We start from the raw sequence: 16,934 nt of genomic DNA, 5'->3' as shown, positions 1-16,934 counted from the left end.
TCTGCTGTCCGGCTGTGCCATGGGGACCCCTGACACACAGACACTGGGTGTCCCGCTGTCCGGCTGTGCCGCAGGAACCCCTGACACACAGACACTGGGTGTCCTGCTGTCCGCCTGTGCCATGGGAACCCCTGACACACAGACACTGGGTGTCCTGCTGTCCGCCTGTGCCATGGGAACCCCTGACACACAGACACTGGGTGTCCTGCTGTCCGCCTGTGCCATGGGAACCCCTGACACACAGACACTGGGTGTCCTGCTGTCCGGCTGTGCCATGGGAACCCCTGACACACAGACACTGGGTGTCCTGCTGTCCGGCTGTGCCGCGGGAACCCCTGACACACAGACACTGGGTGTCCTGCTGTCCGGCTGTGCCGCGGGAACCCCTGACACACAGACACTGGGTGTCCTGCTGTCCGGCTGTGCCGCGGGAACCCCTGACACACAGACCCTGGGGTGAGTTTTTGGCCAGCGCGGCTGCGGCTGGAACGGGTGTCTGAGCAGTCATCTGCTGGCCGTGTTCACAGGGCTTTCTTGCCAGCAAAATGACATCAACTTATAAACCAAGAGGAACGCAGCTGACAGGAGGTGTTCAGCCTGTGCGTACATCAGAGGTTGGCTGGCTGGAGGCGCTGGCTGGGGAGCTGTGCTGACGTAGCTATTCTGTGAAATTCGGTAACGTACACCGGGTCTTTGTGTTAAATAACCCACACCGCGGCTGGCTCCATAGGATGTGCTTTGTGTGCGTCCTGAGGTGCCAACAAGCACCCAACAGACTGTTAGCTACCTGAGAAACAAAGAGCTGCAAAACGCACACCGGTAAAAACCAGAATCTTAAGCATTGGCCCCTTTGTTAAAAAACACATTTGCTGAATCACACCTTTCCAGAAGTCCCTTGAAAATGAGATTACTACAGAATTATTAGCAAGAGCATAATGTACGAAAAAGTCTGCCAAACAATACCCAATTGCCACCAGTGCAAATAAAAATTATTTGCATGGCAAACCGTTACGTTTTTTAAAGTGTAAATGTGTGTGTATGATGCACCTTTGTATTGTGGAACTTCATGTAACATGTTTACTGTTCCACCGCATTCTTTGTTCTCCATTGTTTAATTTGCAGGAATATAAGCTTTTCATATATGGCTCTTCTTCACTGACAGGTGTGAAAACAATTAGTTGTAGTTAACGACCATTCTCTTCGCACAGTGCACGCTCCTGGGCTGCGCTGTGTCGTGGTCACTGTGTTACCCAGGCAGCGGGAGATTTTTCCAGGGAATCCTGAACTGAACGAAGCAGCGATAAGGCAGCTTTCTACGTCACATTTCTGGTTTATCACATAATCCAAGCCCACTGTGACCAAGAGTCATTGTCTTCCAGAATCATTTTCTATAAAAGCTGGTGGTCACATCCTATTTTTGTGTCCAAAGAAGGAAGTTACTGTTTTCTACGCACAGAATAATAACAATAATACTATGAGAATTTATCCTTGGAGTTTCAGTCCCTTTCCCATCGGTGTCCCGGGCAGGTGTGTGTGCGCTCACACGGGCTGCGGGACACAAAGAGCCTTGGACGGGCCGTGTGAACGTCACTCGTGTTCACACCCCTGTCTGTGCGGTACCGCATCTGCGCACACGTTGATCAAATCCAAAGGTTTTAAACAAGGAAACTGCAGAAAGAACCACGTGTAACATCTGCAGAGCCCTGGAGCGGGCGCTGCCACGAGCACGGCGGGCTGAGCCCGGGACAATGCCGGGACCGAGGAAGCGGGGGAAGAATGGCACAAAAGATAGCGCGGAAACCTCCCAGGGAAGGGAAGCACGAACACGTCTCGGGAGCACTGCGTTTCCTGGCCAGAAACACAGAAGATGAGGAAAAACAAACCAAAACAACACAAAACCAACAACTCAACAAAAAGCAAGGAGGAGGTCTGCCCAGCCAATGGAAACACAGAATGTCAGGAAAAATGAACGACACGGAAAATTTGCTGAAGCAAGGAAATCGGGTAATGCACAAACAAGATCTGTTCCACAGAGCTACCTGATCCCAGTCCAGGGGCACAGCTTAAACTGTGATCTCAGAATCCACGTTACCAACATTAAATGTAACACCGATTGAGGGACAAAGGTTGTTCGACAGCCAGGTCCAAGTGCTCAGCTGAAGAGGCAAAATGAAGTTCAGAATAGTTCATCCTTCTTCTTAAGAAATTCGTAAGAAACAAGGTCAGGAAAAAATTACTTACCTGAGACTTTTCTAATGTAGATTCCCGTTACTGCGGAGGATGTACCCTTGTCAGTCAGCATGGCCCGGAGTCTGTCCGGAATGCAGGAACGTAACTAAGAAATGCATTTCTAAAGCCATGTTGTGTGTTCATATAGCCCATGTGTCAGGTCTGCATGTCACAAAAACTCCGTGTGCAGTTTTCTATCGTAAAAACCAGCACTGCAGTTGGAGAGTGAACAATATCATTCTTTATAGATGCAGCTACTGAATTCAAGCAAATTCTGGGTCACATCACCATTCCAAAGTTGTTTTGAGTGCACCAAAAATTAAAATATAAATGACTTTTTTTTTTTTTTTTTTTAAGTGCGTATTTACTTTCTAGAGAGCCTCAGGAACGCATTTTTATGACAGCTGTGCCTTGTAGCACGGACGGAACAGGGGACAAGTGGTTGTGAACAGGCAGGCAGGACAGCCCCACAGAGCTTCTCAGCTCTATTGCAATACCACCCGTGGACAGTGAGTTGGAAAGATTTATGATACAACTGCACTGAATTCGTACCTGTCAGCCAAGGGATAAACCTCACCCGAACCACACAAGTATTGTTGTCCATGTCACCACCAACGTGTCTCTCCTTTTTTCCCCATTATGTGGCCCCTATTGCCACAGCATCACTAAATCACACTATGAAGCTTGTATGCGGATGAATTCAAGATTCATTTTGCTTCCAGACATGACGATCACCCACGAACTTCCCGAATGAGGGTTTTAAAGCGAAGCTAATTAGGCCGACAGGAATTCAGTTGCACCAGGAGGAACAACGCTCTCGCTTTCCCGAGCTCTGAGCCAGCGCCTGCGGCTGCACGGACGGGACGGGGCGGCGGCTCCGACACCGGGCCCGCGGCTCCCCCGGGGCCTCCGCACCGCAGCGCTCCGGGCCGGCGGCGAGCGGGGCCGCGGCCAGTGCGCTCCCCGGACCGGCCTGGCCGGCACCCCTGGGCGGCCTCCCGAGGCCCGATAACTTCGTGCGGGACGGGGCGAGCGGTGTGGCGGGAGGGACGCGAGGAGCGACCGGCGGGCTCTGAGGGACAGCCCAGCCCAGCCCGTGGCCCCGTCCCACGGCGGCTCCGAGCGCCCGTTTCCGCGGCAGTTGCATAACTGCGGGCGGGGCGGGGGCCGGGCCCGGGCCGCCGGGGGCGGGCGGGAGGGGCCGGCGCGGGCCCGGCCCCGCCGCTGCCCGGCCCGGGGGAGGGCGCCGCGCTGCCCGGGGCTGACGCGCCCGCCCCTCGCCGGCCGCCCGGGACACCGACACCGCTGGCGGGCGCAGAGGCGCTCCCGCTCCCGGACAGCCGCCCGTCCGGCTCGAAGGGCACGTCCTCGGCGGCGGCCTGTCGCGGGGCCGGCCCCGCTCGCCGCCTGGCCCCGGGACGCCTGCGCCCGCCGTCGGGACCGACGGGTGGAAGATGAATCCCGCGCCGCCGCCGCCGGGGCAGCAGGTGATCCACGTCACGCAGGACCTGGACACGGAGCTGGAGGCGCTTTTCAACGCGGTCATGAACCCCAAGCCCAGCTCCTGGAGGAAGAAGATCCTGCCCGAGTCCTTCTTCCAGGAGCCCGACTCGGGCGCGCACTCGCGGCAGTCCAGCACGGACTCGGGCGCGCCCCCGCCGCGGCCCGCGCAGCACGTCCGCTCGCACTCCTCGCCCGCCTCGCTGCCTTGCGCGGGCGCGGCGCCGCAGCACGCGCACCTCCGGCAGCGCTCCTACGACGTGACGGACGAGCTGCCGCTGCCGCCCGGCTGGGAGATGGCGCTCACGCACACGGGACAGCGCTACTTCCTCAAGTGAGTGCGGCCGCGGGGCGGGGAGCGCGGCCGGAGCTGCTGCGCTGCGCGGGGACTCGGCCGGAGGGCGGTTGCCGTGGCCCGGTCCGCACCCGGGAGCGTGGTCGGCCACGCTGCCCGTGGACGGGCTCCGGGGCTCGCGGAGAGCGGCGCGTGGGGCGCCGGGCCGACCGGGCGGGAGCTGCGCCGGGAGGTGGCGGGGGGAGCACCCCGGGGTGAGGGCGGCGGGGGCTCCGGGGGGAGAGCCCCGGAGTGAGGGCGGCGGGGGGCTACGGGAACAGCGCCCCGGGGTGAGGGCGGCGGGGGGCTACGGGAACAGCGCCCCGGGGTGAGGGCGGCGGGGGCTCCGGGGACAGCGCCCCGGGGTGAGGGAGGCGGGGGTTTTCGGGGGGAGCGCCCCGGGGTGAGGGCGGCGGGGGCTCCGGGGGCAGCGCCCCGGGGTGAGGGCGGGGTTTCCGGGGGGAGCGCCCCGGGGTGAGGGCGGGGGCGGCCTCGGGGCTTTGCAGGTCCGAGGCGGGTGCGGAAGCCCCGGGGCCACTCGGCCCCTGGCTCCCGCTGCGGTGGGAGGCGGGAGGCGCTGGAGGCGAAGCCGCCGGGCGGCTGCCAGAGCCCAGAACCGACCTGGAAACCGACTTTGTGGATTTCTTTCCTGCTTGGCCACACGTCCAAGATTCAGAAACTAGGTTTTTAAACATAAGTTGAATAGCAGTTGTTCCAGGGAGTTTTCCGGCGTGGGGGACAGGACCCTGCGTGTGTGTGACCTGCTGAGGTGACACAGGCTCTGGTGGAACCGCGTCCGGTCGTGCTGTCTGGCCTGGGCTGCGCTGCGGGGCCGCCGCGCTCGCAGCGGGGGCGGCGTCCGGAGCCGGAACGCGGGGCTGCACAAGTGGTGTGCGCTGTATTTATAGCATCCATATCTTCAGGGACACGGGAGGAGCCTTCCTTATTTTAGTGACAGATTTTGAGACATGTGCTAACACAGCTGCCTGTCCCTTCTGGCCAGAGTGTTTTATTGATGACGTTTGGAATTTGATTCAAAGCACTTTAATAGGCCTGAAAATAGGTAATAATTGTAACACGTGGTAAGCAAACAGCGCCTTGTTTTAGGAGATTCTGTTACCTCTGCTCCAGGTTAACTGCAGATTAACTGGCACTGTACTAACCCGGGGGATATGCAGTGACAAAATGTTTGCCAATGAAATAAAACATTGACTGAGGAAGCATCTGCCCGGGGATACGGAGGAGCCGGGCTGCAGGGGATGCGGAGGAGCCGGGCTGTAGGGGATGCGGAGGAGCCGGGCTGCAGGGGATGCGGAGGAGCCGGGCTGCAGGGGATGCGGAGGAGCCGGGCTGCAGGGGATGCGGAGGAGCCGGGCTGCAGGGGATGCGGAGGAGCCGGGCTGTAGGGGATACGGAGGAGCCGGGCTGCAGGGGATGCGGAGGAGCCGGGCTGCAGGGGATGCGGAGGAGCCGGGCTGCAGGGGATGCGGAGGAGCCGGGCTGCAGGGGATGCGGAGGAGCCGGGCTTAGGGGATGCGGAGGAGCCGGGCTGCAGGGGATGCGGAGGAGCCGGGCTTAGGGGATGCGGAGGAGCCGGGCTGCAGGGGATGCGGAGGAGCCGGGCTGCAGGGGATGCGGAGGAGCCGGGCTTAGGGGATGCGGAGGAGCCGGGCTGCAGGGGATGCGGAGGAGCCGGGCTGCAGGGGATGCGGAGGAGCCGGGCTGCAGGGGATGCGGAGGAGCCGGGCTGTAGGGGATACGGAGGAGCCGGGCTGCAGGGGATGCGGAGGAGCCGGGCTGCAGGGGATGCGGAGGAGCCGGGCTGTAGGGGATACGGAGGAGCCGGGCTGCAGGGGATGCGGAGGAGCCGGGCTGCAGGGGATACGGAGGAGCCGGGCTGCAGGGGATGCGGAGGAGCCGGGCTGCAGGGGATACGGAGGAGCCGGGCTGCCCAGGCTGCAGGAGACCGAGTGTTTACTACAGCCCCCCCAGTCCCGAGAGTGCAATCTTGAGTTCACATCAACTGTGTGTGTTCAGCCATCATAAATGGCATATAGACAATGCATGGTAGGACTCTGGGGAAAGGCAATGTCCACTGTTTAGAAAAATGAATAAATGCATAATTTACATGATTCTATCAAAATTTTTTTGCCTTGTGGCTTTGGAATCTCCAGAGGATTACTCAAGAGCCCAGTCTTTGAATTCCTCTGCACAGAGTTTAGATTTTCGCCTCTTGTTACACTCTGAGTTACCAGCAAAGCACACAGATACTTCTGATTTCTTTCTGCATTCTGTATGTTGCTGTATATGATTTATAATACTGGGTCCAAATCTAGGAGATTTTTATTGACCTGGTTCATCACCTGAATGAGAAGATGCCGTTGCTCCGCACTTTGTGTGTGTTGTTCTCAGTAGAGCAGCCGGCTGATGGGAGCGCTGTGACAGATCATTCGTAAATCAGTATTTTATATACGTTCTTGCTAGGGCTTGGCCAGCGGGTGTTTTCAGATACCTCTGGCTGAAAGTTACGTACCATGATGTCTGTGTGCCTTTGGCTGATCTCAGCGGGAGCTCGCGCCGTTTCACCCGCCTGCCACGGTTCTGACACAGACACAGTTTCCCAGCTGGTGCGTTTTTGGGTGAAGCGACAAGAACCCAAGTCCTGTACTAAAAAACCGCTATGGATAAAACCAGAACTTTTCTGACTTCTGTAAAAATACTTGGAATAATACATTTGTATGTATAATGTATTTATTTATACCTCAATGCTTTGGGGAGTAATACTTACCTATAAAATAATCGCTTATTAATTATAATATTTGGAAAGTGATAGAGTGGTTTTCAGATGAAAACAGAATTTCCTGCAGAAATTGAAGATTGCTTGTGGGTGTAAAACTATGTGCAATAGCATGTAGGGCTCAATCAGGTGATGTGCTCGAAACTCCTGTTTGGTCAAATCAGGCACACAGGGTTACATTTTCCCATTTTTAAGGCCTGTCTGTCAGAAATAAAATGCCATTTGTTGTGAACTCAATGATAAACATTTGTTTGTAGTCATCAGCAAAAGAAAGTTGAGAAGGAAATTAAGAACAAGTAGCCAAACCGGTCCCGTCGAAGCCTTCGTGGTCAGTTGAGGTTTCAGATGTGGTGTGTGTTGTACGTAACCATTTCCAGGGTTCCTGCCCGGGGCCGGGCTGGGTCCTTAGCCCAGGGCAGGGCTGGGTCCTTAGCCCGGGGCAGGGCTGGGTTCTTAGCCCGGGGCAGGGCTGGGTCCTTAGCCCGGGGCAGGGCTGGGTCCTTAGCCCAGGGCAGGGCTGGGTCCTTAGCCCGGGGCAGGGCTGGGTCCTTAGCCCGGGGCAGGGCTGGGTTCTTAGCCCGGGGCAGGGCTGGGTTCTTAGCCCGGGGCAGGGCTGGGTTCTTAGCCCGGGGCAGGGCTGGGTTCTTAGCCCGGGGCCGGGCTGGGTCCTTAGCCCGGGGCAGGGCTGGGTTCTTAGCCCGGGGCAGGGCTGGGTTCTTAGCCCGGGGCCGGGCTGGGTTCTTAGCCCGGGGCAGGGCTGGGTTCTTAGCCCGGGGCAGGGCTGGGTCCTTAGCCCGGGGCAGGGCTGGGTCCTTAGCCCGGGGCAGGGCTGGGTTCTTAGCCCGGGGCAGGGCTGGGTTCTTAGCCCGGGGCAGGGCTGGGTTCTTAGCCCGGGGCAGGGCTGGGTTCTTAGCCCGGGGCCGGGCTGGGTTCTTAGCCCGGGCAGGGCTGGGTTCTTAGCCCGGGCCAGGGCTGGGTTCTTAGCCCGGGGCCGGGCTGGGTTCTTAGCCCGGGGCCAGGGCTGGGTTCTTAGCCCGGGGCCGGGCTGGGTTCTTAGCCCGGGCCAGGGCTGGGTTCTTGCCCACAGGTGCCATGTCCCGGGCGGCTGTGGTGCCGTGTCCTGGTTGCTGTGGCCGAGCAGCCGCGGTTCCTGCAGAAACGCTCCAACACGAGCACCCGGGAGCACTCCACCCCGTAGTTAAATGCCGGGCGCAGGCTGGCGAACGCACGGCAGTGGTATCTGAAGCATTCTTCTGTGTGCATGTGTGGAGAAAAATGTGAGTGTGATTTGTTTGTGATAACAAGTGTTTCTGGGAAGACAGGCAAGTGGAGATATCAGCTGCGTATCGATGCACGCGGAGCTGTGTACACATGTTCTGGAAAAAGAATTTCTCAAGTATTGCTTTCCACCAGTTTGTTCTTAGGCGGCGCAGCCTCCTATTTCAGGCGAGGACCGAGGTGTCGATGCTTTCTCGGTGTGTGTGCAGCGCTTCCCGCTCACACTCCCGTTTGTTCCAGGACAGAACGGGACAGAAAGGGCCTGGCCTGGGCACCGAGCAGGCTGGGGACACTGCTGCCACTGTCCCTCTACCGCAGTGTGGGGTTTAAAGCATTGAGGTGAACATTTGCCATACCAGGACGTATTTGCCAGTAACTCCTGCTCTAGGGGAAAGAAGATACTTGCTTTCAATGTTTTATTTGTCTGACTTGTTCAGATTTTTTCCTGCTGGTTTCTGTTGGTGAAGAAACTCGATTTAAGATGTGGTCAGTTGGATATTACTGAGCATGTTCAGCAGGACGAGAGGGGAAGAAAAGTAGTGTAACTGCTCTGAAATGTTTATTTTCTGAATGTGTCAAAACAGTTAAAGCGCTCAAGTAATTTCCAAATAGAGCCTTTCCATGACAGCCATTTGTGTTAATTCCTTAGGGGTTGTTATGATTTTATGTTGATGATGTGCTTGGCGCTGTACAGGATTCGTAATACAGATACTTCCCCACATTAATCCACATTAATGGGTGACAGCTGTCATGCATCCACCTCATATTATGAGGTGAAAATACAATGGTTTTATGCATTAATTATTAGAGAAGAGTATCAATTAGCATATTTTTAGAAAGATGTGTATAGAATAGATACAGGCTACCATGAAAACATTTGTCTGGAACCGTTGGAAAGGGTATTGGCTGGGGGATTTCTGCGCTGCTCTCTCCGCCCGTGGCGCTGGGGAGCCGGGGTCGCGCTGGGACTGCTCCCTCTCTGGGTGCTTGGGGTGAACTTGAAAACGGGTTTTACCCGGAATTCCGTCTCTTTGCCTGCGCAGGTTATCACAGGACAACAGCTCCTTTGTAGCAGTGCGTTTGGTGCTCTGGGGCTGGCGTGACTAGCAGATACAAACTGAATGGAAGCAATTACATACAAAGGAAATGTCACGTGGACTGGATTTCAACATACAGACTTGTGGCATTTTCCCTTTCCATTCCAGAGAGAGAGGGGTGGGTGTGATGTTGGGTGGAAGTGCTTGCTGGTTTTTATTTGGGGATTTTTTTACATTGATTAAATCAAAGTCCAGACCTAGCACAGGTTCTACTGCTGTGACTGTAGCATCAACTGCTGGAGAGTGTTACACTTGGGAACACTGCACCGGACCAGAGTCCTGTCCACCTGTGACCGCTCTGTGGGCAGATGGGGCTGACGCTACAGCGAGGAGACACACACAGGAGACACAGGCTCGTGCAGAGAACTGCACAGGGTGTCCGCGACGAACGCGGGAAACACTGCGCAGAGTGTCACCACAAGTCACTGCGACGTGAGGACAGGCGTGCAGGAGGAGCCGGCTGCCTGCTGCGTCCTGGGACACTCGGGCATCGACAGCACCGTGTGAGCACGACGGCGCACACGTGTGCAGCACCGTGTGAGCACAACGGCACACATGTGTGCAGCACCGTGTGAGCACAACGGCGCACACGCGTGCAGCAGCGTGTGAGCACAACGGCGCACACGCGTGCAGCAGCGTGTGAGCACAACGGCGCACACGCGTGCAGCAGCGTGTGAGCACAACGGCGCACACGCGTGCAGCAGCGTGTGAGCACAACGGCGCACACGCGTGCAGCACCGTGTGAGCACAACGGCGCACACGCGTGCAGCACCGTGTGAGCACAACGGCGCACACGTGTGCAGCACTGTGTGAGCACAACGGCGCACACGTGTGCAGCACCATGAGCACAACGGCACACACGTGCAGCACTGTGTGAGCACAACGGCGCACACGTGTGCAGCAGCGTGTGAGCACAACGGCACACACGTGTGCAGCAGCGTGTGAGCACAACGGCACACACGCGTGCAGCACTGTGTGAGCACAACGGCGCACACGTGTGCAGCACCATGAGCACAACGGCACACACGTGTGCAGCAGCGTGTGAGCACAACGGCACACACGTGCAGCACTGTGTGAGCACAACGGCGCACACGTGTGCAGCAGCGTGTGAGCACAACGGCACACACGTGCAGCACTGTGTGAGCACAACGGCGCACACGTGTGCAGCACTGTGTGAGCACAACGGCGCACACGCGTGCAGTACCGTGTGAGCACAACGGCGCACACGTATGCAGCACCATGAGCACAACGGCGCACACGCGTGCAGCACCGTGAGCACAACGGCGCACACGCGTGCAGCACCGTGAGCACAACGGCGCACATGTGTGCAGCACTGTGAGCACAATGGCACACATGTGTGCAGTACCGTGTGAGCACAATGGCACACACGCGTGCAGTACCGTGTGAGCACAACGGCACACACGCGTGCAGTACCGTGTGAGCACAACGGCACACACATGTGCAGCACCGTGAGCACAACGGCACACACGCGTGCAGCACCGTGAGCACAACGGCGCACACGCGTGCAGCACCGTGACACAACGGCGCACACGCGTGCAGCACCGTGACACAACGGCGCACACGCGTGCAGCACCGTGACACAACGGCGCACACGCGTGCAGCACCGTGAGCACAACGGCGCACACGCGTGCAGTACCGTGTGAGCACAACGGCACACACGTGTGCAGTACCGTGTGAGCACAACGGCACACACACGTGCAGTACCGTGAGCACAACGGCACACACGCGTGCACCACCGTGAGCACAACGGCACACACGTGTGCAGCACCGTGAGCACAATGGCGCACACGCGTGCAGCACCGTGAGCACAACGGCGCACACGTGTGCAGCACTGTGAGCGGGGTTTGCGCCAGTGCCCGGTGCAGCCGGTGCTGTGTGCTCACACTGTGCAGCTGGGGAACGTAGGAAAAGGTCAGCATTGCTGAGCTTAGAAGAGCAGAATTTGGTGTGGGAGTTGTTCACAAAAGGGTTTTCAGCTCGCTCTTGTTTTTGACACTACATTTTCCGAGTCTCGTTGGGTATTTTACTCCGTCTCCTGCATACATTTAAACAGAAATGTGACTGCTTTTGCCTGACGGGTTAGGAAAAAATATTTTTTGAAAAGATCTATGGCTGAATTGCATAGGCAGATGTGAAAACCGAGGATTTGATGTGATGTGAGGTTAATGTGAAAACTGTGATTTCTGACATGTGGGGTGAATTTTGACCTGCGGGGTGGTGTGTGACCTGCGGGGTGCTGTGTGACCTGCGCGGTGGTGTGTGACATGTGGGGTGGTGTGTGACCTGCGCGGTGGTGTGTGACATGTGGGGTGGTGTGTGACATGTGGGGTGATGTGTGACATGTGGGGTGATGTGTGACATGTGGGGTGATGTGTGACATGTGGGGTGGTGTGTGACATGTGGGGTGATGTGTGACATGTGGGGTGATGTGTGACATGTGGGGTGATGTGTGACATGTGGGGTGGTGTGTGACCTGCGGGGTGGTGTGTGACATGCAGGGTGGTGTGTGACCTGCGGGGTGGTGTGTGACATGCAGGGTGGTGTGTGACATGCAGGGTGGTGTGTGACATGTGGGGTGGTGTGTGACATGTGGGGTGGTGTGTGACCTGCGGGGTGGTGTGTGACATGCGGGGTGGTGTGTGACCTGCGGGGTGGTGTGTGACATGCGGGGTGGTGTGTGACATGTGGGGTGGTGTGTGACATGTGGGGTGGTGTGTGACCTGCGCGGTGGTGTGTGACCTGCGGGGTGGTGTGTGACCTGCGGGGTGGTGTGTGACATGTGGGGTGGTGTGTGACCTGCGCGGTGGTGTGTGACATGTGGGGTGATGTGTGACATGTGGGGTGGTGTGTGACCTGCGGGGTGGTGTGTGACCTGCGGGGTGGTGTGTGACATGTGGGGTGGTGTGTGACCTGCGGGGTGGTGTGTGACCTGCGGGGTGGTGTGTGACCTCTGGGGTGGTGTGTGACCTGCGGGGTGGTGTGTGACATGTGGGGTGATGTGTGACCTGCGGGGTGGTGTGTGACCTGCGGGGTGGTGTGTGACCTCTGGGGTGGTTTCCGACAGCCGTTCCCTGGGTGCCGACTCCTGCAGCCCAGGGTGATCTCCTGACAGGTGCTGCCGTCACTGTCCCTCGGCCCTGACATCAACCAGATGCGAGATTATCATTTCAGGACAAAACCGACTTTCCTTAGCGGTGGCGGGGGCTGTGCTCTCTGTTCGTGTCTTACATTGCGGCATTTTCATTTTGTCTGCTACCGAAAGACTCCGTGGCAGTGGAGAATCAATGAAGCCGTGACACCGCAGGAGGGTGCACGATGTAGAACTGAACAGCTAGAGGAAAAGTTATTCCTAGTGAGACTATTTGCAGCTTATTTGAATTGCAATGTTATGTGACTTAGCTTGTGGTTGGACTCGATGTTCGTAAGGGTCTCTTCCAACTGAAATGATTTATGGTTGATATTTAAGAGAAATAAGGTTCTGCTGAAGGTTCAGCACAGAGCGGTCAGTACAGGTGTGTGTGTTGTGAAAGGAACCGTCCTGGTTTGGGACTCGGGACGTTCCCAGCATTCAAAAAGTGTTCTTTCTAAATTCTGCCAAACGTGAAAGCAGAAAAATGCTGAATCAGTCACCATATTGAAAGAAAAAAGAGGGACATAATTCCAGTTAAAACCTCCCACATCTATTCGTGAAAACTCTGGAGCTGGTGATTTCATCCGACTTTGATTATCCTCTGTTCACATTTTGTTGGTTTTAATATGATTTGCTCTAAGTTCCCTCCAAAAACAGATGAAGAGTGTAAAAAGCTTGAGGTTGTTGGGGCAGCCTCGTCCGGGCCGCTGGTGCAGCAGTGGTGCGGTGGTGGTGCAGAGGTGGTGCAGCAGTGGTGCGGTGGTGGTGCGGTAGTGGTGCGGCGGTGGTGCAGAGGTGGTGCAGCAGTGGTGCGGCGGTGGTGCAGAGGTGATGCAGCAGTGGTGCAGCGGTGGTGCAGCAGTGGTGCGGTGGTGGTGCAGAGGTGATGCAGCAGTGGTGCGGCGGTGGTGCAGAGGTGATGCAGCAGTGGTGCAGCGGTGGTGCAGCAGTGGTGCAGAGGTGGTGCAGAGGTGGTGCAGCAGTGGTGCAGAGGTGATGCAGCAGTGGTGCGGTGGTGGTGCAGAGGTGGTGCAGAGGTGGTGCAGCAGTGGTGCGGTGGTGGTGCAGAGGTGATGCAGCAGTGGTGTGGCGGTGGTGCAGAGGTGGTGCAGCAGTGGTGCAGCGGTGGTGCGGCAGTGTACAGTAACTTCGCAAACAACCTGACAGTTCCAGCCCATGGACTGTGAAGAGGGGGTGGCTCTGGGCATGGGCCGAGCCAGCACTCACCCCGATCTGTGCGGAAACGTCGCTCAAGCAGTCGCTGCAGTGACTGAACTTTTCACATCACTATGTTGGTTTTCTTCCCGTGGTGGCCTTGCCCTGCGGACAGAGGGTGATCTAACTCTGATCCCTGGAGTTCTGTTCGGTGATACCAGCAGCGGGATCTGCCGCCTCCCATGAGCTGTTTGGCGGGAGCGGAGCTGCGGTGCCGCTCAGCCGCGGGCGCGGGGGTGAGGTCCCGTGCTGCTGTGCGGCTGTGCCTGTGTTGTGCCGGGACACGTGTGACCGGCCCGGGGCGGCACACGGGTGTCGGGTGCTCGGCGTTGCAGAGAGCAGCTCTGCCGAGGGCCGGTTGCACTGGAGAGGAGGAGCGATCCTGCTCCTGTCTGCTCTGCTCTTTAAGGAGTGCCTCAGGTGTACGAGACCCACTAGATCATCATATGGAGACGCTTGTGTTGATTTGCTTGTCAAATAATTGCCCAAACTTAGTCATTGTGATTGATTCCGATATTTGGTGCAGTATATTTCAGTCTAATACTCAAAGCATTCATTACATTTGAAGGTTTTGACATACAGCTTTTTAGCAGTTACCACAGAACTTTGTTGTAACAGAGCAGTACATTGAAAGGTGAGCGAGAAGCATGAACTTGCATGTAAATACATGTGGCTGCAATTAAGACAGATGAGCGCTGTCAGTTTGCATTCTGTGCTACGTTTCCTGTGGATACAGGCGTATGTGTGCCTGTATTTGAGCAGCGTTGGTCCTGTCCGGTTGGCTTTGCTGGCAGCATGCCTTCCACTCAGGATATTGTCTCATGAGCGTTTCCTTTTTCTGTCGGGATGGCCCTGCCAGAACAATATTTGCAGGAGTCCTTTTTATCTTGGAGAAACAAACGTCTGATTCATTTTCCTAGAAAAAACAGGAAGCTGTAAAGAGGACAGACTGAAAAAGAAATGCATACTGTTACTCACAGCCTATAAAGCAAACTGGGCGTAACTTTGTTGGATACTGAGGGGATGTTACAGTTTTACTGTTTTCCTCGTATTCTCCAGACCTCATGGGAAGGGCAGTTTAAGATGAGGTTGTTGAAAATCAAAATCGAAGCAGCACCTACACACGAGAGCCTCGCCTGGCGCGGCGCTGTGGAGCGCTCGCTGTGGAGCGTGCGCACGGCTGGGCGCGTTCTGCCGCAGCCCGGGCTCGCCAGAGCCCGACGGCAGCGCTCCTGAGACCTGCACACGCGACTGTTGTCCGGCCTTCTGCTGTGCTGGAAACTGCCGGGGACACTTGGCACCTTTGAAAGGAGAGCGGAGCACTAACGTCACACAGCGCAGCCACCGCGTCCCGGGCCGTCACCGGGTGACGAGGTGTCAGCCCTTCGGTGTGTCAGTGTCACTGACCTGGTCCCACATGGTCTGCAGTCCCTGTCCGTCACCGGGTGACAAGGTGTCGGCCCTTTGGTGTGTCAGTGTCACTGAACTGGTCCCGCATGGTCTGCAGTCCCTGTCCGTCACCGGGTGACAAGGTGTCGGCCCTTTGGTGTGTCAGTGTCACTGAACTGGTCCCGCATGGTCTGCAGTCCCGGGCCGTCGGAGCTGCGGCTCCAGGTGCCTGTTGCTCAGGACGGTGCGAGTGTCACCTCTCCAGGAGAGGGAAGTCCCCCCGGGACGCGCTCTGCTGTGTGTTGCTGCCCGTGGCCGCTGCTGCTCGCCCCGGCGCCAGGGATGTTCCGTCATTCACTTCAGCAGCGATGGGACAGGGGAGTTCAGTAGAATACCCATGTCTGGATTATATTTTCAATAAAAATATTAAGCATTTGTGTAATGGGTTAATAAGAGTTGGTGGTTCTGGCTCTCACTAAACAGAATACTGACTGAAATCAGTTGGAGTGTTGGGTTAAAGTCTGCAGGATTTGGCATCTGAGAGAAAACAGTTGATCCATATCTGGAGGGATTGTGGCTCTGTAGAAAGATGGAAGAGAAGTGTGATTACTCATCAGAAATGGTTCATACAGCTGCTCACAGACCCACAAAGGTGAGGCAGCGCTGCGCAATGCAGGGATGATGGATTGGTCCCCGTAACTGCCGGGCGCGGTGACGGCGCTCGCCGCGATGGGCCCTGCGGGGCTGGGCCGGCTCAGCCCCCTCCGCCGGCAGCTGGGCTGGTTAAAAGAACCTTGTTCTCAGGTACATCACAGTGGCCAAAAAGAAATGAACTTCTGGTGAACGAGGTACAGACAGAACATTGTGCTATTGCAACTCCTTTCTGTGGGAACATCTGTGAAAATCACTCGTTCTGGGAATAACCACCATTATTTCTCTGACCACAGCGCTGTGGCTGCATGGTTGCATTGAAACTCCAAGTATGTTTGCTTCTGCCGACGCCACCACTCTCTCGCTGGGTTTGGTGGTCAGATGCCCCTGCACAGTGGCTCCCGGTGCAGCTCAGCGGGCCGTGCAAGTTCCCGTGCCCGGGTGGTGCTGCTGCAGGCCAGCGAGGCGGCCACCCTGGTGGGACACGGCACCACGGCACCGGTGCTGACACGGTACCATGGCACCATGGCACTGGTGCTGACACGGCGCTGGTGCTGACACGGTACCGTGGCACCATGGCGCTGGTGCTGACACGGCGCTGGTGCTGACACGGTACCATGGCACCATGGCACTGGTGCTGACACGGCGCCGGTGCTGACATGGTGTCGGTGCTGACATGGTGTCGGTGCTGACATGGCGCCGGTGCTGACACGGCGCTGGTGCTGACATGGTGTCGGTGCAGACATGGCGCCGGTGCTGACACGGCGCCGGTGCTGCCGCCACGGCCGCGCCAGGCTCAGGGTTCAGCTGCCCTCGGTTCAGGGTGTGCTGGGTGTCTCCGGCTGGTCTCCAGCTGACTGTGCTGCCGGGCTGCCTGCTGGCCCAGTTAGCTGCTTTCTACGAGCTGCATGGCTGGCAACTCCCTTCTTTGGAAACAGAAGCCAGGCGTGCATCCTACATAGAAAAAGATCAGTGGCACTTGAAACTTGTGTACAGCTTGCAAGCAATTTAGTGCCTGGACAATTATGATTTCTCAATGCATCGTTTCCCTTCCCCTCCTTTGTTGTTCACATTTACAGTAACTAGGCCTGTTAGCCTCATTTTTTCTGTAAAACTTCCCGCTGCTCTGTTAGCTCCAGTTTTATTTCCCTGCGCAGCCATTATTTTTACCTCCCTCCTTTTATTTCCCAACGCAGCCGTTATTTTGACAGCTGAAGCTGTCTAGTTGTGCTCTTGCACCTTACTTCCCCATCTTCTTGACTCATTCCCTGCACGGGACGAGGAGCTCACAGT

The 16,934-nt window shown here is 57.1% G+C and overlaps 1 protein-coding gene across 1 annotated transcript in view; it reads left to right on the top strand.

The window, feature by feature from the left end:
- Positions 1-3,491: 3,491 nt before the first annotated feature.
- WWTR1 (WW domain containing transcription regulator 1) overlaps positions 3,492-16,934 on the top strand; it is a 48,534-nt gene continuing 35,091 nt past the window's right edge. The window contains exon 1 of the mRNA XM_065073290.1: positions 3,492-4,063. Coding sequence (XP_064929362.1) covers positions 3,684-4,063 — 380 coding nt within the window. The 5' untranslated portion in view covers positions 3,492-3,683. The remainder of the gene's footprint in view (positions 4,064-16,934) is intronic.

The sequence above is a fragment of the Columba livia genome, chromosome 9 (assembly GCF_036013475.1).
Source record: "Columba livia isolate bColLiv1 breed racing homer chromosome 9, bColLiv1.pat.W.v2, whole genome shotgun sequence".
NCBI lineage: Eukaryota > Metazoa > Chordata > Aves > Columbiformes > Columbidae > Columba > Columba livia.
This window is presented reverse-complemented; position numbering and strand designations above follow the sequence as displayed.